At 40.9% G+C, this 20,229-nt stretch overlaps 2 protein-coding genes across 5 annotated transcripts in view; one reads left to right on the forward strand and one right to left on the reverse strand.

The window, feature by feature from the left end:
* Positions 1 to 20,229, reverse strand: part of LOC6614172 (homeotic protein antennapedia) — a 102,051-nt gene that overhangs the window by 72,822 nt on the left and 9,000 nt on the right. For all 4 annotated transcript variants that reach the window (XM_032721237.1, XM_032721239.1, XM_032721240.1 and 1 more), the window contains exon 2: positions 695 to 782. The gene's annotated coding sequence lies outside the window, so the exon portion shown is untranslated. The remainder of the gene's footprint in view (positions 1 to 694; positions 783 to 20,229) is intronic.
* Positions 5,068 to 14,458, forward strand: LOC116801467. The gene is made up of 2 exons (XM_032721241.1): positions 5,068 to 5,201; positions 13,835 to 14,458. Exons 1-2 carry the CDS (start codon positions 5,132 to 5,134, stop codon positions 14,341 to 14,343), a joined length of 579 nt encoding a protein of 192 aa, XP_032577132.1. The 5' UTR covers positions 5,068 to 5,131; the 3' UTR covers positions 14,344 to 14,458.

A 20,229-nucleotide genomic window follows, 5' to 3' on the forward strand; every position in this document is an offset into this window, starting at 1 on the left:
CCATCGTGTTAGGCCCAGTCTGCGAGGTCTAAGCACTGCTTTTCCTCCAGCTCAGCACCCAGCCTCATAGTTAATAATGCGATAATTTCGTTTTCATTCAAAGCAAATCGAAGGCAGCAACAACAAAGGCACAGGAAAGCAACAGCTACCGGATTACGAGCCATGAAAAGGAATAAATAAAAATGTTTTTTTTTTTTTTGTTTGGGTAGGGGTGCTGTGTTGCTGAGTCTTTTGGCGTGTTGCGGCAACATGTTGCGCGTTTTTTTTTTTATTGCGGGATGGAGAGAAAACCTGATGCATGCGCAAAATTTAAATTATGTTGTTTTGTCGCATGTTTCGCTCTTCTTCTCGCTGCGCTTTGTCGTTGTTGGTCTTTCATGTTGTTGTTGCTGCTGTAGTTCTTAAAGCATTATCAATGAACAAATGAAAACGTCTTTTGTCCAGTGGAAATTGTCGTTGCTGCCGATGTTGGCATGCAACTTGCAGAGCGCTCAACATCTTCTTTAAGTCGCTGTTTTGTGTCACAGCCAACTGTCATTTGTACACCGAATCGCGGCCTCCTTCTGTCCTGCGTTCCCCGGCGATATGTTCGATTTGCATAAAATCACGGGAAGCACTTAGGATTAATAGCCAGCGCCGCGAGTGTCGCGGGTTAAACATTTGTGTAGCGAAATTGATTCAATTTGGGGCCTACCTTTTGCGATGCGCTGCTAAATTGTCCTTATCCATGTAGGTAATCCACCTTTGTTGTCCATTTACAGCTGGGTTAATCCAAAATTGCACTGTAATGGAGAGAGAAACGCTATTTAAGTTGTTGCTTAAATTGTTTGGCAGCAAAATTATCGCCTCCGCTCAGTGGCGCCACACGTGGGCGGGTAGCGGAAGCACACATGTAAAATGTGGCTGAGAAATTTCGTGGACTCCGTTTAGCTTCCAAATAATAGATTTATTTTGGTATCTTAACTCAAATTTATTTGTACTCCAATTTTTCTTGAGTTTCATGTAAATTTCTTAAAAACAATTTATTGAAATATTATATTCAAAGGACTCGCATAATTTTGTTTAGACTTCAACTTAGTTTAATAATTTATAAATGTAAAATGATGCATGGCAATCGTTAAATGTAAAGCTTATCACTTTATTCGATCTTTATGTTTCATATTTACACACTGTGTATCTTAACAAGTATAAATACTTTAGTTCCCTGTAAGTTTATATCCTACAGCAATTATTCCGGGTATCAGCTGCAACAAAAAGACAAAAGATTCTTACGTTGCCAACTTTTGACATTTTCCCACCTTTTAATGTCACCGAGTCGCTCCGCATACAGAACGCAGGGAAAAAAGGAACGATCGGCAGCGAAAAGATCACTAACAGCCAAAGAGCCCAAGTAGCGAGAGAAACAAGGAAGCTGGCCATGGCCAAAAGAGCCAAAGACCAAGTGGCAGACTGTCAGGTTCAGTTTCAGTTAAAGCTTAAGTTTGGCACCCATGCTCAGGTTCAGGCTCGACTTCGAAGCTGCTGTCATATCCTTTTGCGGTAAGCGACTGGGTGAGGGGGTTAAGGGTAGCGGGAACGGATGTTTGAGCCCGCTTCTCATTCATTTGCGCCAAATGTCATTATTGTTGCTCGTTTGTTGTTGCCTCTTTTGTGGCCGCTGCTGCCTCTTTTTGTGGCATCTTCGGGTCTTTTGTAAAACTCCCTCGTTAAACAGATTATTTTCACACCCGACTTCTTGGCTTGGCTGCTGCCAATTTGGTAAGTGAATTGAATGGAATGGTCCAGACTGTGCACTGCAGCTCAGTCCTTGCAGGCGTTAATAATGTGATTTCAGTGCGGTTGATTGCACTGCGAACAAATGTTGTGTATTTGCATATAAAATAGCCTAACAAGTGATATAACTAAAAATAATAGAAATTTGGTATTTTTCACTTAATAATTGTGAGCATCTTCGAATTGCGGCTGTGATGTGGTTCAAACCATATTTTAGTTTGTCGATATATTGATTTATTTAATTTCGTTTTAATTATTATTGTATGGTTTATTGTTATTATTTAAATACATATTTGATCAGTGTGTACAAAACTCAAAGACCTCAAAGTGCGAAGTGTTTTCCTTTTTATATTTATTTGGGGAGACTTTATGAAAGCGACAGAAGGAGTGACACATGTATGCACCTGGTTTAGAAGGTTGCGGTGCCAACAATGGGCAAGCTTCGATTTGGCTTTCCAGTCCGCGTATTGTTAATTGCGCGAAGTATGAAAAGAATTACCTGAGCTTTGGCTTCCAGGGTTCCGTTTTTAGGAATCGATGACGAAGATTAGATAAAAACATTGCATTTTGATAGAAATGTGGTTTCGAGACTCAGGCAAAACTAGAGCTTAGACTTTGTTATTCAGTTTGGTAAGAGTTTTTCTTTAATTTTTAAGTTATTTAAAAATATGTCTAGTAAATATATGCTAATAACTCTTGCATCTGCATACATTTTTAGCCAATTTCTTTTTAAATGCGATGCAATTTTGAAGTTTTAGCAAACCTTTTTTCAACATAATATTATTTTGGCGAAATATTCACTATATTTCCACATTTCTCTTGAGCGTGCCAATGATATTGCTGCTCCCCTTCCAATCAAAATAATCATCGAAGAAGAAAGTGATCGCAGCTGAATTTCGGGGGGGTTCCCTCCTCAATTATTTCGCACCCAAGACTCGAAGGAATTTTGCCAGTTGCTTGAAATTATATCTGCGGACACGCTCTGCCGCACGTAGCACTCTCGAAAAAAGCGATGGTGAAGCAAATAAGCCCTTGGAATTCGAAAACATTTTATGGCATTGGAGGGGCGTGGAGGACCACCTAGGCGTAACTGTACCCAAATTCATATGCATAATATTTGCGCTATTTGCGCCGTTTGTTTTGATCGCGAAAATATTTTGCGCTCGCTGCGTAATTGTTGAAAGTCACACAAAGCAGGGCCAACCCACCCAGGCTGGGTTGGGGCATCTGGGGGGATCGGCGGACTGACACGTGAATGACAGATCAGACAACCAGCTCACGCCCAACATCAGAAAACATCCATAAATATTTTTGTCATTTAGCCCCCGCAGCGGCACTCGCTGCGATTTATGGCCGAGAGTCGTAAAAAAACCGTAAAAAGCCTTCCCCCGAACCGAGAGCATCGTAAAATTAAACAGCGAAAATAGTTTTTGGCCGCTTAAGTCGCCGCTTGTGATCGAAATACTTAATTAATTGATCGGCCGATCGATGGATCGCTGGATCTGATCGTGGGTGGGCCACCCATCCCCAAATCGGAGTGCGTTCGTTTGATTTATGCAGACAACGCGGACACATTTAATGAGCGGCATTTGAATGCGCAGTCGCCGGTGACCAAAACCAAATTTTGCACTAGTAGCTAAAAATAAATTCCGGAGAATTGAGCTTGCACTGACTACACGCAAAGAAAAACAGTTCCAATGTTTGCCAATCAGAGAGATAATAATGTTTCATACGCTGTCAAAACAGATAAAAACTTTTCAAATTTCATAACGGGATGAAAACTTATGGCGCCAACCTGCGGTCGGTGGCAGAACTATGGTAAAAGCTCAGGATGAAGGACATTCACTACGGGTTGGTGTCTCGACTAAAGGATAATATTGGGAATGCGTAAGGGACCTAGTCCTGGCTAAAGGATAATATGGGTGAAAGTAAAACAGAAAGTTGTGGAAGCTGTGGAAAATTAAAACGCCACCTATTGGCGCAATTTGCTACGGCAACGTTTCCTCTCGTTGAGTTTTCTAAGGATAACTTAAGGACACGCGATTTTTGCCACGTACGGTGGATCCTGAAAATCGCGTTCCTCACTACGTTCCTCTACTGTCTTTGACCATATCTCCCGACCCAGGCTTTATAATGGGAATGTCTTGATTGTGTAGAATTTATATTAGGAAAGTATTATAATCTTAAATTGAGTTTTAATCTGCTGAAATACTACTATCCTAATTTTTAGACGTCATTGCTAATAAATATATTTTCTGCATATTTATTATTGCTACTGTCAATGTTTCCCCGAAACGAACCGCGTTAAGCAATCAAATAATAATATATATAAAATTCAAAGAAGCACTATAAAAATTCAAAGCAAAAACTTGAGCATGGTACTTAACCACCATCATCATGCAAGACAACAGATTTCTGGTTAATAAAATATATAAAAGATGTACAAAAAGGCTTGTAAATGATTTGTATCCATATTAAGTAGACCACACACCGCCACTAGATTCAGAATCAGTGACGGCAAGGAAAATTAAAAATATATATACATATATAACAAGAGAAGCCAAAACGTGCGGCAATAAAAAGTGAAGTTCCTTTTAATTTCATGACAGAGCCGACACTTAATAAACAATAATCATCAACTCGAGGGGAGATTATCTCGTTCTGCAAGTGGAACTAACTCCTCGGATCCCATACGTACTTACATATATATTTTTGGCTATATGTATATATGTACTTTCTTGACAAAAACAGCCAGTGAATCCTATGCGTTTATCCTATTTTTTTTTTGCTGTCGGTCTTGTGGCAACGAGATTTGCATTTTGATGAATTTCAGGCGAAAGATGGAGAACTGAGCTGAAGTAACCTGTAAGTCATTTTCGTGACACTATCTGGAATGGCGGAGAGGAGATTGGGGGACAAAGTGCCGCAGCAACTTCTGGTCTCTGGTGTGACTTGAAATTTAAATTAACCTTTGGTTTTTGGGTTTTTTCTTTCGCTTTTTGCCTCTTCAGAGCGGGTAATTATTTTTTCATTTTGCGAAAAAAAGACCGAGTTAGCGCTTTGGTTGGTTGTGAGTTATTGTGCAAATTAAAATGAACGATGTGTCGGTAAGGTCGCCTTTTGTTGTCGTAGCGCCAACGATAAAGCCCCCCTGCGGACCCTGAACCTGAACCGCAAGTACGATGTATCTGGCATTTTTTCCTATATTTTTTCGTGTTTCTATATCTTGTTTGGCTGTCTAGCGCGCGCATGATGTGACTATGATTCGTGTTGTTCGCTCCACGCCATGAATTTGCCCTGTCCATTGCGGTCGAGGCGATACGAATCTTTCCCGAGTTCCCAGTCCGCAGCGGTCCAGATGAAAAGCCCGGCCCGCGAAATATTGACTAAGTGTCGGCGGAGCAGGAGGACCGTCCAACCTGACAGCGGTAAGTGATTAACTCTTTACATGACTCCATCTTCATGGTCAGCGCTTTCTGATTCAATCTAAATTCACAAGACAAAAGCGGCAATTTCGGAGTATTTTTTTTCTGGTTAGTGACTCAGTTTAGAGAGTGCCGTTATGTGGTAGAACTAGTTTAATCGCAGGTCAGCCATCTTGATTTATTAATTGCCCAAGTGATTGAAAGCCACAGAGCTGGTTGAAAGGGAAGGCTAATGGAAGAAAGTCCAATTCTAGCTGGCCAAATCGATCTCCTTAAAGTTCGAATGCCATTTAAAAGAAAGTTAACATACCTATATTATATAAGCATATATATTAGTATGTCATTGTTATAATTATACTCTATAAGGTCTCGATGCTTGTCCCCGTATAAAGTGCAATAACTTGTTCATTTTTGACATCAAAATCCATACTAAATTTCCTGATATCAGTACTTAAAGTTCTTCGTTCAAACTTCCGCCCGCACTATTAAGTTCTCTCTGCTCGATTTAGATTTAACTTGTAGGTTGCACCCTGCATACATTTACATTTTTCGCCGCTCTTTCTGGTTCTCTTTCTCTCAGTCTCAGTCATTTGGGGAACCAATTGAGACTTGGAATTTGCCATAAATTGCATGTGCGACAACTGTTCCTCTGTCTGTATGTGTGGTGTCTCTCTGTGTGGGTGTGGGTGCAGTGGTGTAGGTGTGATTGAGATTGTGTGGGTGGAGAGGTGGAGTTGCGGCTACAAGCTGAAAATGCTTCTCAATGAAGCCAGTTCATTTAAGTTCAACTTATGATGCGGCAGAAATTTGCAGACAATGTTGGAAATATTTCAAACTCAATTCCGAAAGGGCGACCCCAAATGCCTAGGTATGTGTGTGTGAATGTATATCTGAATGGGTGTGTGTGGGTGAAGCTGGAAAATATGCAAACTTGGTTTGAATTTTGAATGACCTTGGCATAGAGGAAATGGCAAAAAGCATTATTTAAACTTAACAAGGCGACAACTGGGGATAACCGCACACAGATACACACACGTATACACACACATTGGCGGATTGTGTACCTCTGTATGCATGTGTGTGGGGGGGTTGCTATGTTCGTACGGTTGATGGTTTCGGTTGAGTAGCAATTTGTGCCGAACTCAATCAGAGCACACGGCAACCCATTAGTCTCCTCACTCCTCTGGGAATTTTCAACCCGAAAAAGGAGGCGTGGCGTCACACACGCACACAGCACGAGCTAAGATAATAGCGCCAGAATTTTAAAAAACCTCTCTTTATATTCAAAAGCTTCATTGAAGTAGAATAGTCACTTTTCAGGTCAGGTTAATACTTTGAGATATATATTTTTTAGGCGCATATTTAGCGAATTTAATTTAAGATTCCACATATTTTAAAGCTGTATTGCTCTATTGTTTCAGCCGCAGCAGTAAACACGTTTTCACGTTTGTGAGCCTCTGTCCCTGCATGTATTTTGCTAATTTACTAGACAGAAATACGCCTTTAACCCACCTAGCTCATTTATTATATAAAACACAACGGCCAAAGGGAGTCAAAGGGTGCCGAGTGGGGGTTGGAGACAAAGGACAGGGCGACAGGTTAACTGGCGAGGCAGCTGCTGAGCCTGATTGCAGTCCTTGGCAAAAGGAAGTCGAAAAAGCCGCAGGATTCATCGGCGTCATCGTTGCGTCGTCCTCCCTTTGGGCTTTGAACCCTTTTTTTTGGCTTAGCTCCTGCTGCTTTTGGATATATATGTGTATGTGTATGTGCATGTGTGTTTCGAGGGTAGCTAAGTGGAAAAATCGTGTTAATTTTGGAAGGCAGCGTGGAGACGGAGATTTCGGGTATCCATTTTATATGAGTTTTTAATTACCGAAATTAGTTGGTTTCCTCTGGTCGCGCCCCTTTAAATATTTCCCTTTTTATGCTGTGTAACAGGGAACTTTTTTGATTTATTATCGTATATTAGGAGGATTTGTATATAATGTTGAATTCTTCTCGTTGAAATATAAATACATATTCAAAATATCTAACTAATTGCCTTAAAAGAGTACTTTTAATAATTCACACTAAAACCTCCTTAAATTTAAGATTTTGCTTTAAAATTCATATTTACCAGCAAAAACAATCAAATATCTTCAAATAGCTTCAACACACATAAAATCAGAGCGCAGAGTATGCAAAATACGAGTGCAACCAAAAGGGGAAAAAAAGTTTTGTCAAATCAACTTCCTTCCGTTCTCGTTGCGCAGAAAATGAAAAATATCATATGAAATTAACCCTGCCGCGGGCAGGAAAGCCACCCCAACCCCCGAGAACCAACCCCGGCTGAAAAAAGGGTAGCTCAACGGCCAGAAGAGGGGTGGGGAGCGCGATGGCCGAGGCAGACAATGTGGCAACAAATTTGTATGTAAATGTATGCAAAAGTAATTAATCATAGTCGCACATGCACGCAGACTCGCTCACAAAGACACTCGACCACTGCGGACTTTACACAGACAAGCAAGCCAAGAAAGGACTCTCCCTCACACGGATACATATATATATCTGAGCATGGAAATCCCGGTCGTTGGCTGAGAGGTGCAAGTTGTTTAAAAGTTAACTTCATTTTTATTATATTATGACAGTACTGGGCGGGATTTCGGCTTCGATTTGGGCGCGAGCTAAATCCCTTTGTTTAGCGATGCGAATTGGGGGTGAAATGAGTGAGTTAAACGCAGAACTAACTTATTTTACCGCAGTGCATAAAATTCTATTATGCCTAAATTGAATAAATCGTATGTGCAATGAATCATCTGAAATGTAACGGCAGTTTTAAAGCAGTTTTACTCTAGAATAAGGAAATATATATAAAAAAACTCTAGCCGAACCATCAGAAGCGAACTCACATCTATATTCATCCGACTACGATGTCTACAAATCGTTGCATTCTTTCTGGCGACCAATTATGGTAAAAATTAGAAAATGAAATTTTTAAAAAATTTTTTATTTAATGTATTATTATTATTTATTATTAATTTGTATTTATTGTTTTGAATTTTTCCAAAGGCCACTGAACCAAATGATTTGCGAAACCCGCACTTAGAAATCATTTAGCCTGCCCGCCACGAGTTTTATCCTCCGGAAGATCCCTTGCCCCTTTCCCCACCCAACGCTCCCTTATCCTTTCCACAAAACGGGTCTCAAGTGGAGTTGTGTGCGTGTCCGTGGGCGATATTGAAATTTGAGACCGCAGAGGTCGACAAATCCTTTGGCCCGTCGCATGACAACATGTGGCGATGCAGCAGCATCAGCAGCAGCCATTCGCCTCTTCCTTTTGCTCCTGCCAGCTTGCTCCTGTGTGTGTGTGTGTATAAAACGTCTGCGGGGTTGGTTATATAACGATAACGGAGGCGGCCATGATACCGCCGCCTGATTTTGATGCTGCCGTCGCTTAGTGCGACCCAAGCGATACCGAGCAGACAATGGCGGTGGTGGAAAATTCGAGCCAGCGACACATGTGCTACGTTTCCATGGACGGCGAGGGGAACTGAATGGGAGGGGGTGGTATAGTGCCAGGAGAGGGGGTGGATCGGAGGCAAGCTGGCGTTGGCGTGGTCGCTGTGTTTTTGCTTTTTTCCCTGCGCCCTTCTTTTTTCGGCCCATAAATCATCGCTGAGACGACACCGCGTTAAATTGGAACTTTTCCCATACTTGAATGGAATTGGGTGAAAATGTGAAATATTGTAGTTAAACATTTTGAAAATCAGGTTTGCTAGGATAATAAAACAATAAAATTATATATTTAATTTGAAATTTTAATAATTAACAACTCAAATCATGCATTTGAATGAAGTCATTTCCGTTTTCAATGAATAGTGGGTACAGCTTTGGAATGCCAAAACAAAATAACGCCTTTCAATATTACATTAAAATGAATCAACAAATTTAGGCTCAATGAAGAACAGTATTTTTGAGATATTTTCTCGCGACCACCAATAGTATATAATTTTCAGCATTCAATTGAAGCATGTGCGGACCATGCAACATTTCCACTCACATGCATGCAAATCAAACACACGCGGTTCGCCATCCACGATTACCCCTGCCCCCTCCCACGCCCGTTGACCAACCAGAGCTCCGTATAAGCCCAAAAAGCCATAATTTTCCAATTAAGCGAAAATGAGCGATTTATTTGCCATGAAATCAGTGAGAATCGCCGATAAAAATCTCTTCATTCTGTTGCACAGTTGCGCTGGCCAGCGGCCATTTGTGGGGGCGGAGAGCGAAGTGCAGAGGGTCGCCGAGGTGGGAAATGCGGGGGCAAAGTGGGCAGGACCCGGCAGACGAAAATGTGGCAGGGAAGTGGAAGCGGGTGCTGTCCCGCGCAATTGTTGCTGCCTTTTTCGCTTTGGTTGCAGAAAGTGCAATGCGAAATGTTTGCCGCCGTTGCAATTATTTATTATGCCCACAGTTCGAGAGGTGGAGATGTGGCATTTTCAGGAAAAAGTTTGCGAAAAAAAGGCAGGGGCGTAGAAGAGAAGAGGATACCGGCTAATAGTTTGACAACCAGCTGATTTGAGCTATGCAAATTTAGAGAAATATACTATACTACTTTAATAACTAGCAATATATTATGAAAAGTAACTTTTATAAGAATTATTTAAATACAATAGGTAATATATATAATTTTATTGAACAAGGTACTTTAACCCCCCCATAAAAAGTCCAGGTCTACGGTTCTGTCAAGTGGGTGTTTGCAGCAGCAGCTGCTGTGGGAGGGTTCGAAATGTTGACGCTGTGGCTGCGGATGACGAGGTGGATGTGAGTGTGGCTGTGCCTGTGACTGAGCCACTCAGGCCCAAAAGGGGTTGGATGAGCGGGGGTCAAACAGCGTAGTTTACTCTTTATTTTGTATACCCCCTTGCAGCCGAGATTCGGAAGTCCCAGGCTCTGAGAATGCAGTGCTTTTATTTATTTTTCCCCACACGTTGCATCTTTTTATTTACGTCTGCAATGTGAAGTGGAAAATTGCTGAATATGCGACAGACTATACAGCAAAAGTGTTGCACACTTTGTGGAAAGTGCTGTACGTGCCAGTTGGTAAAACTTAAAACAAAGCCAGCTCTTTTGGAATATAAACAAATATATACCAAAGTACTGCTTTAATTAAATAATAAGTAAGCACATATTACTACTCCAAGCAGTTCTTCTTTTATTTAGAAAATCGAAATACGTGAAAACTTTCAGATTAGATTCATTAACCCCCCGAGTCAGCCGTATTTGGTTTATTTCCATTTTATGCAAGGGCTGCAACACCTCGATAAATGCTCGAGCAACAATCTGCGACTGGAAGTTAGTTGCATGTCAGAAAAGGGACATGGCTATTTAGCACCTGTGAGCCGTACTTAATTAAAAATGCAATTTTGTGTTGTTTTTTCGGCCACACGCCAACACCTTGCAGCAAGCGGAGTCTTTGATGCGAAGTAGCGTGTCCGTGGACTGACTGTGCCTCGTTTTGTTGCACTTACTGTACTTGGCATTTTGCTCTACTGACTAATTCAATTGCGCGGGCAAGCAAACCCCTCGATTCCTGTGTTTCACTTTGACCCATGGAATAGCTTTGTTTATCAACAACTTTTCACTAGCTCACTCGTCTGCCACTTCCGTTCTTTTGTTTTTTGTGGAGAGGGGCGAACAAAGGGGTTGCCCAGGTGCCAAATGCAATTTGTGTTGCATTTTTAATTCATGGGAGGATTCCCCTCCAAAAGTCGTCTGGAAAAATACCGAATTTGGTAAAGTTTATGTTGGTTGTTGTGGCTGTGTTGAAAAGTTTGTGCAGTTCAAGGATATGTGTTAATAGATGGGCACATTAAAAATAAAATTCTATTTAATTATATTTAAAAGTTAAGCGTATTTCATAGCATGGTATAATTCAATACATCTTCTAAAATTACTTTGAACAGCTTACTATTTTATTGGTAACCAAACAGTAGTTAAGTAATAGTAGTTAAGACTTACTCACTATATAGGGTATATATTTTTTACAATTTTGTATTTTGATTAAATGCTTTTAGGGTTACATTAGAGAACCAATATAGTAAAGTATCTTGTGAAATATATCCCAATAGTTTGGGAAACTATTGCTCGCCATGAAAATGAATTTATCTTATTCACTGGAAATGTCAAAAAAGGTCAGTGCTCTGGCCGAGAATCCCCCCGTCTTTTGAGTGCAGCCAGTGCATTTGCATTGGCGCCAGTTGCAAAAAAACATGGACCGGGATTGCATCGGAGTTGGGGATCGGCAATTTTTCGGACACACGCATTTCGCAGAGAGGAGTCTCCAGGTTCGAGTCCTCGGACCAGGACCAGGCCATAAATTAAACGCATTTTCTGCACAGTGGCAGCGGGAAATGCAGAGCGGCGTGAAGTGAACTGCACAAAATTTCCATTCTCGTTTTATTTTCTGTTAATTTGGCCGTGGCCAGAAAAAAACAGCCAGTGGAAAAATGAGGAAATGCCGAGCGCAGAATGCCGAATGCAGAAATGTATGAAAAATTAATTTTAAAAATCGTTAATTGAGTGTTTATGGCACTGCACACACAGACGGAGAATGTGCATTTGATGCGGAATTTTTAAGCGCATAAATATGAAAGCATATTAAACGTGAGAGATTTACGACTACCGCCAAAGGCTTTAATTATTTTTAAAAATTATAATTACTTTTTGAAAAGGAGAAAAGCGTCGCACAACTGGGCCGCAAATAATAAACTGCTTGAATCAAATGTCAGTCAGCCAGTTGACTTCAATTTGCATAGGCAGCTAAATCATTTTGTCGTGTCTTTCGAGTGTTAGTGCGAATGTGCGCCAAACAAGAGCAAACAATATTTCTCACATAAATTCACACTTTAACCAATTTGCATGCAATCTGCGGGGGTGCAACAACTTTTCCCAACTACCATCGCCTCCACCCAACGCCCTCGCCCTCGTCTGGGGGGTGAAAACTGAGAGCTCTCCGCATTTTGCGCATGATTGTGGAGGAAATGGGGAGCTCTGCGGGGTTGGACGACTCATTTCTGCTGCATTCAGTGCGAACTTTTTGCATATTTAAATGGCTCTGGTGTGGCAGCCAGCAAACGGCACGAGTGACTGAATGAGTTTGAATGAACTCGTTGCACGGAAAAAACACAAAACCAAAACACCAGCAACTCAACACAACACAACACACAAATCAAAACAAAACAAAACTCTTTGGCTGGGCTCCACGTTGCGGCAGAGTTTTTCACTTCCCTGTTCTCTGGACATCGTCACCAGCAACAAAATCGAGAACATTTCAACGAAACCGAGGGGGTTTTCCGGGGGAATCGGGCAACAAATGGGGGATATACAAACATATATATGCTTGGGTGTATTTGGGAAAATATATGCACCCGAGTGGAAGGAAACAGAGGGCAACAGTGGCCTAAGATTTGCTTAATTGTTTTTAAATAAGCTAAAAACATTGATAGCCAAAATAACATTTAAGTGCCACAAATAAATTTAAAAAAAAATGTGCAATACTTGAGCCAAATAAATACTAGAAATGATGTTACTAATTTTCAAACTATTTTTACAGGTATTTAGACAAAATGAATTCATGATAATTCAGTGCATTAATGATTAATTTAATGGCAGCATTTATTATTTTAACATATTGTTAGCCAAAGTCTTGAACTACTGTTCATACCAAGAGCAAGGGCGTTGAATTCAACCGTTAGATGAAGGACTTCCCCATTTTGTTATACGCATACACACACATACATCCTTTTCAGGCAGGACAACCTACTAACCAAGCTAAAAAGCTCTTCTTTTAAGCCATTTGGGTTCAGCTGCACTTTGCCATTGTACGAACTTAAATCAAAAGGTGACTAAACGAGAATTTCCTTTTTAAATTAATAAACTCGGTCGGTCGGCTGACGTTTGCTTTGGCCTAAGAATAAGTTGGTTTGGCTTAGTTTGCCGTTGGCTTTTGGCCTCTGCCCAGTTGCTTTTACTGTTGGCCCAAAGGCGGCTCAAACTTACCCGTTAGCTGCGCTCATAAATTCATTTTTGGTGGCAAAGTTTTCTGACGTGCAGTTTTTTGTTGGGTCGCCAAAAACTTTTTCTTCTAAGCCTGCATTCGTTTTTCATATATATATGTTTAAATATATATATTTTTGGTAATTGCTTGACAAATCATTAGTTGCAGATACTTGGGAACGGAACTCACCTGAAACGAGGGCAGATAAAAGCAATGATTTCTTAATTATAATTTTTAAACAAACTATTGATTTATGCAAAAATAATGAACTGTCTAATTTATGACTCTGGTTGGTCAATTAATCAAATACAATCTATGGGTAATTAAAATTCGACCATTATTATTGCATTTCAAATATTAATAACAATCTAGTGTTAATTAACATTTTTTAACAATCAAAAAACTAAACTTTTTTCTGAAATATTTTTTTCTTACTCATTGATAGTTATATAAATTGTTATATTATTTTTTCTATATATTTTTATTGCTGTACTTAAAAGTTAAAATTAGTAAATATATATCAAAATATCTCCCTATAAACTTGCGCTTTATCTCAAAGAGTAGAACTAAGTCTAAATGTATTCCTTTCCTTTCTCAGCAACATTTGCAGTTCCGTTCAACCACCCCAATCAGATGGACGTAGATTGTTGGCCAGGATACGGGCCAGCAGGACCACACACTCGCCTGCCAGCTGATAAATATCACCCTCGAAAGAGACGGGCAGATGGGCCAGAAAGAGAGGGCGCTGTGGCCTCGGTAGGGCGCTTCCAAGGAATGCCAAACGGAATGCTGCTGAAGTCAACCCGCGGGCAGTGCACATGTCCTGGGCCCAAGTGTTTTAATTATAAAAATGAGATATCGCAGAACTGCTGCGCAGACATCTTCGATATAGCTGGGTGTCCTCGAACCCTCGGCATAGTTGGCCAAACTATGCGAATCGCGTGGCATTTGCACGAGCCTTCTGTTTGCCCACGAGGGAAGCAAAAAAAAGCAGGCGGGAAAACAGCCGGAAGGAAGCGCATGTTGACTGAGTCCTCGTCCTCGTCCTCATTTTCTGACTCGTTACTATCCCCATTCCCATTCGGACCCAAAAGCAGCCAATCTTAACACAGACAATTTGAATGCAAAGCCCGCCAAGGAGGGTTAGGGTTCCAAATAGAAGGACTGTTCGCGGAACTTCTAACTCCATCCAGCACATGGTATTTACTCATTCATGCATTGAACTCGCATTGGATATTTGATAGCATTTTGCAGATAATAGTATATATATATGAATTGTATATTGATTGTATTTTATATCTTGTGAAGTAAGAATACACGAATACACGACTACACATGGCATGATATCCTGCCTCAAATAATTTATATCCTTTAAAAAGATCTCATCTCGGAAGCCTTATGAGTTTTAGCCCAAGAACTCATCGCTTTGTAAACTAAAATTAATTCTCAAAAGAAAATAAATATAAATGAAGTTCCCAACTTTGGGCTGACGCCATTTGAATAATGACGAAAATCACAAAAGTTGAATCGCAGGACTCGGGCGAAAAGTCACCGAAAAGTAGGCAAAACGTAAGCCATAAATGAAATTAAAACAAAGAGTGGGGGCGTTAGGGTGGACCCAACGTTCAGGGTGGTTCTTCGGATGGCTATGGCCGTGGCCGTGGTATTTGCTGGTTCTCTAAGGACTGAAAATTAGGGTCACTGGGTGTGTGTCGCTCATTTTTTCCAAGAAGTTTTTTTTTTGGGAAAACATTGCGTAATACAAACGGTCAAACGGGAGGGGAGTGTGGGGATATAGCCAGAGATAGGGCAAAAGCCAAAATATCTAGACCGAAAATTTGTTACCAAGTGGAAAATGTTGCTTCGCTTGTTGGTTTTATTTTCCCTCTTATTTTGCTTGTTTTTATTCTGCGGCGCCCATTTTTTCCATTTTCTGCCGCGGCGTTGACCAAAAAAGTTGAAAAAAGTTTCCGCCTTTTTGCCAGTCCGATATATATATATAAATATAGATATATATATATTCTTTGTTCGGACCCATTCCGTTGGCCGTATATATATGTCATTCTCTGAGCAACTTTTGTTGTTTGTTTTTGGTTTTTGTTTTATTTGACTGCCCGCTGTTTTTGCCATTTTTTATATTACCACGCCGTTTATCATTTCCCTCTGCCAAAACACTCCGCCCCACCGTCTGTCCCGCTCGCACAAGGGCTTCCACTCCTTTCTCTATGTATTTGCATATTTGGAGCATTTTTGGCATTATTTACCCAGACTTCAGCAGGTAAATAAGACGATTCTCATGCGACTTTAATTTAATTTATTAAAAGGAACGCATAAGCTCGACTCTGGCAGCGATTTTCCCGGTGATTTTCCCGATGGGCGGTGCGTGCGTGCCTTCAGTTTGCCACTCCCCCAGCAACTCCGCCCACTCAACCACCCAGCTAATGGAAATTCTAGCTGCCACTGAAAATGAAACCGAAGCAGGAAAAATGCCTTCAGACTGCGTTTTGTTTTCGTGTTGGGTTAACTTCGCTCTTGACATTTCCTGCTGCCAGCTGCCCGAATCGGGCCTCCTGACTCCGGATCCGGCTCTGCTCCTTGCTTTTCCTTGGCTCCAACCTCTCTGCGTGCTTGCATTTGACACATTTAATTCCTGATCCAGCTCCACACCCCCCAAGACCCACTCCCTCTTCTACTCGGCGCCTGACGCTGACATGATTTATTAATTATAAGCCCAAACATGAAACGAACTTGAGCTCTTAATATTCGACCTTTAAGCGAAGGTTTTTCGCAGAAGACATGGTGAATGGGAGTATCTTGAATGAATATTCGTTAGGAACTAATATTCGGTTTTAGCTACTTTTCATTAACCGTTTGGAATCACAACAAATATATGCTAATATCCAAGACGGTTTTTAATCAAAACCCATTAGGCATAAGTAAAGAAAACATACGTGTTTTTCTTTTAACATTTTCACCGACTAATGAAAAACAAGAGACCCGCAGCCAACAGAAGAACCAGACGATGAAGAAGAATGTTTTATTTTCGAAAAAATTAAATTTTGTAGAAAAACAACAAAGAGGGACGGAAAACGGGAGGGGGATCAAAGCGATTCAGCATAGAAAACAACTTTTTGGCGCTGCACGCGGAACGCGCCAAGCGAGATAGATGGATGGCTCTGGTGCCAAGATTTATGGTTGATCAAGAATTTCCCGTACGCTGCATGCGTTTGCGTTTCCCAACCCAAAAAATCCACCTTCCTCTTATTTTTAGATTTCCTTTTCGTTTCGGCATTCAGTGCGATGCACCCATCTCAGTCAGCATCTTCGTGTGTCTTTCCATTTCCCGAATTGCATCTAAGCCGGGTGCGAAGAAGAGAAATGTCTCTTGGGTGTATTCATAACATGGCCGCGCCATAAATATGCCGCTTTTCCTACAAGACATCCGATGTCGGTGCAACAGGCCGCGGCCAATCGAAAATGAGAAAACAGGAACGTTGGAGCGGAGGAAAATCAGAAAACTGGGCGTACGCCCGTCGACGCCTTGACGGATTGGACGGATGTAGCCGGCAGATGCAGATGTAGCTGCCGAGATTCAAAGATGCAGATGGGGACGCACTGCATCAAGTGGCGATCTCTGGCAATCAAGTTGCAGGCGAGTGTGCGCCTGGTTAATTGAGAAACTTGTTTCACTTGGCCGCAGCCGTTTCACGGCCTGCACATGGCCAACGAAAATAGTAAAACTCGTTGTCGCCAAAGCTGGGCGACAGTGGATAGGACCCAAATAGTTTTTGGCCCATGATATTTGAAAATAAAATAATATGCTAGGGAACATTATTAAACGGATTGAAAGTATTGAGGAATAAGAATAATATAAGATACAATTTTAATTTGAGATATAACAATAAGGTTATATTTTAATCTCTTTGCCACTCATTTATATTTTATCTACATTCATGTTTAAAAGAACTTTAAGATAAGAAAGGATAAGATGTAAGATATTCAGTTGAATTTTAATTAAATTGTATATAATTTCTTTTATAATAAAGCCAGACCTAACTTATTGCGTGCTCTGAAATGCATACAACTAAACTATTGATTAAAATGTCACTTAACCATGTTATCGTGTTTATTGCAAACTAACTTAAAATGGCTTTTAATTTGCTGCTGATATACCATTTTCAGTTTTTATACATTTAATATTGTATTTCCTGAGCTCTAGAGAGGCGAGACTTTCCCCAGTGGAGTCTTCATAAATCACATATTAAGAGTCCCAAAACTGACGATAAATAAACTCCGATATTTTCCAAGCTTGCAGTAATTTAACCAATTACGGGTTTTATATTTTCTAGTTTATGTACACTTTTTGTCCCATGGTGCTTGTCTTGTGTCGCAGGAAGTGTTAAGCGGAATGTTTTAATAGCCGCTCAGCCATTGAGGGCTCGTCGCGTCCTTTGGCACACACATGTATGCAAATTACAAGAACTAAGCTAATAACACGTTCCCCAGACATCTGAAGTGGGACGGAGAAGGCCGGAGGAGCCGAGATATTTAGTTCTCAAGTGCCAAGGAAACGGGTTCGATGCAATGTCTCAATTTGAGCTCATGGGATTGGGGATTGGGGATTGTGATTGGGGATCACCACCTACAGATTCAAGATCCTTCTTTTTGTGTGGCGTAGTGAAATTCAAAAAAAATGCAAATAAATAAAATTGAAATTAAAAGTTGTTGTGCAACAAAGTCGAAAGGTGATAAATCAGGTGACAGAAATTAATTGAGTTATTCAACATTGGAAGCATCGGATATCAGACACCTGCGAGAGTGTGTAGATACTTGTCGTCGGTGTTGTTATTGGCGGAGTCCCCAGATCCGGCTGAAGCCGCACCTCACACAAAAAAAAAAAAATAAATAAATAAAAGACCAGAGAATCGGTCAGAAGAAACCGAAGCCGAAGACACTTTGCCAAGATTTGCTTCACTTCACTTTTTCGTTACTTTTTCACGTCCTTTTCCCATTTCCGCGGCTTGTCGCTGGCTGATTTTGGATTAATTTGTTCTGCAGTCAAGTAAATCCCCCACGCCCGTCTGCATTGCAGGCCCATTGCGTCACAAAAGGTATAAACGCCGAGGGCACGGAACAAAATCCTCGAAAAAGTGAAGTATATTTGGTGAAGTAAAGACGACAGTCACCTCTACCTGGCCGTTCTGGTTGCGATTTTGCGACTGTGCGGCAGGTTTTCGCCTTACGTTTTTCGATTATTTTGCTTTTTATTTGGTTATTTTGGCTTTTTGCAACGGAATGATATATGAAGTATCTCATGGTATGACATTAACAGCACACACGAACATGTAGTTTTGTTATTTATTGAGTTTTCAGATATTTTGAAGGCATTAACATTGAAACAAATTATTATGATTATAAGATTTATGGCCGCCAGCCAGCGAAAACACACGAATAATCATCTCAGATGCAGATACCAGAAACCGCCGAAAGAGACGACACCGCCGAATGGAAAGAGAGGGAAAGAGGGAACAGAACATATCTCATTTGAATGAAACGCATCGCAGTCCCCACCTGAAAACACCTTTGCACGGACCTCCTTGTGCCACATGCAGTTCTATCTTATCTGCCTAATTCTGTCGCCTGCCCATCGCTTTTGCAATTTGATGGATTGGAGAGCATTTCGTAGGTTCTGAGAGTATGTAACACTTCATATTCCTTTTCTTTTGAGATAGTTTTTTTTATTTTAAAAAAACATATTTTTGTCTCTAAGTAGTATAAAATATGAATCATTAGAAAGCTACAAAATTAATTTGTAATATGCAACTATATACTTTTCTAATTCTACTTACTATAATAAAAACTAAATGAATGACTGCCGGCGACTTCTTGGCATCCTTCTAATATCCACGCGAAATCTTGCCATTTCATAGATGATTTAAATGATGGCCGATAGTGGACACTTCCCACAGAACTACTTCCCAGAACCGACAGCCCCACCAGACCCATTTGTTATTGCCTTATTAACATTGATAATCTCTGGACAGTGGCCAGCTAACCAAATGGCCAGACCCAGACTCAACTTGGCCAACTTGGTCGGCTGGTGACCCACGCATGCGGTGAAATCAAAATTTGCCATCGAAGCGTAGACGCGACACTTTTGGCCAATTGCGATTGCAGCCCGGCCGCCAATTGCATAATTGGCTAGTTGAAATGCGCAAGTGCGAGCGGTTTTTTATTGCGGATGCACTGACGATTCAGCGGCTACGATAAGGTAAGCGCCCTGTCTGGTTCTTGGCCAAGCACTTGCAAAAATTGTTAGATGAAATGCAACTCTCTAAGTAAATGGGGAATTGGGAACAAAGAATCTTACTAATTTCATTACTGATAATAAGTTAAACATTGCCTTAGCATCTGATTCAATTTCAAATTAAATCAAAATAGATTTATTATGCTTATTACTATTAATATAGTTTAGAAATATTTGAGTTTTTTTGTGTGTAGCATTTGCTTTTCTAGGCTCTTAAGCCCTGACGGTTGGCGGCTTTCTAATCGCGCTTATTGATTCAAAGACAGGCCAGGCGGACACCTGACCGCAAATGGTTTGGGCCTGGTTTTTCTCGGGATGATGTTTGGGTGCCAATGCCGACGGCGTTGCAACTTTGCGCCGGACTTCATAATTGCCACAAGTTGACGCGCATCGCACGTGGTGCTACGTGTTGGCATTAGACTCTTTTTTATCAGATTGCTTTTGCTTTTTTATTGCTTTTTGCGCCAAACGTCTAATGCGATTCTTCATAATTTTTATTTCTTTTTTATCGCTATTTTTCGCTGTTGTCTTCCTCCAGCCAAAATGTCTTGGCCGTGGGGTGGTGTTTGTTATGGTAGCCTCGAGTTTGTGTGTTGTTGTTCGTGGCACTTTGACTAATTGCAGTGCACTTGCCACATGAAGTTGTTGCCGTTGCTGTCGCTGCTGTCAGTCAGCTTGTCCAAACA

Source organism: Drosophila sechellia, chromosome 3R (genome assembly GCF_004382195.2).
Source record: "Drosophila sechellia strain sech25 chromosome 3R, ASM438219v1, whole genome shotgun sequence".
NCBI lineage: Eukaryota > Metazoa > Arthropoda > Insecta > Diptera > Drosophilidae > Drosophila > Drosophila sechellia.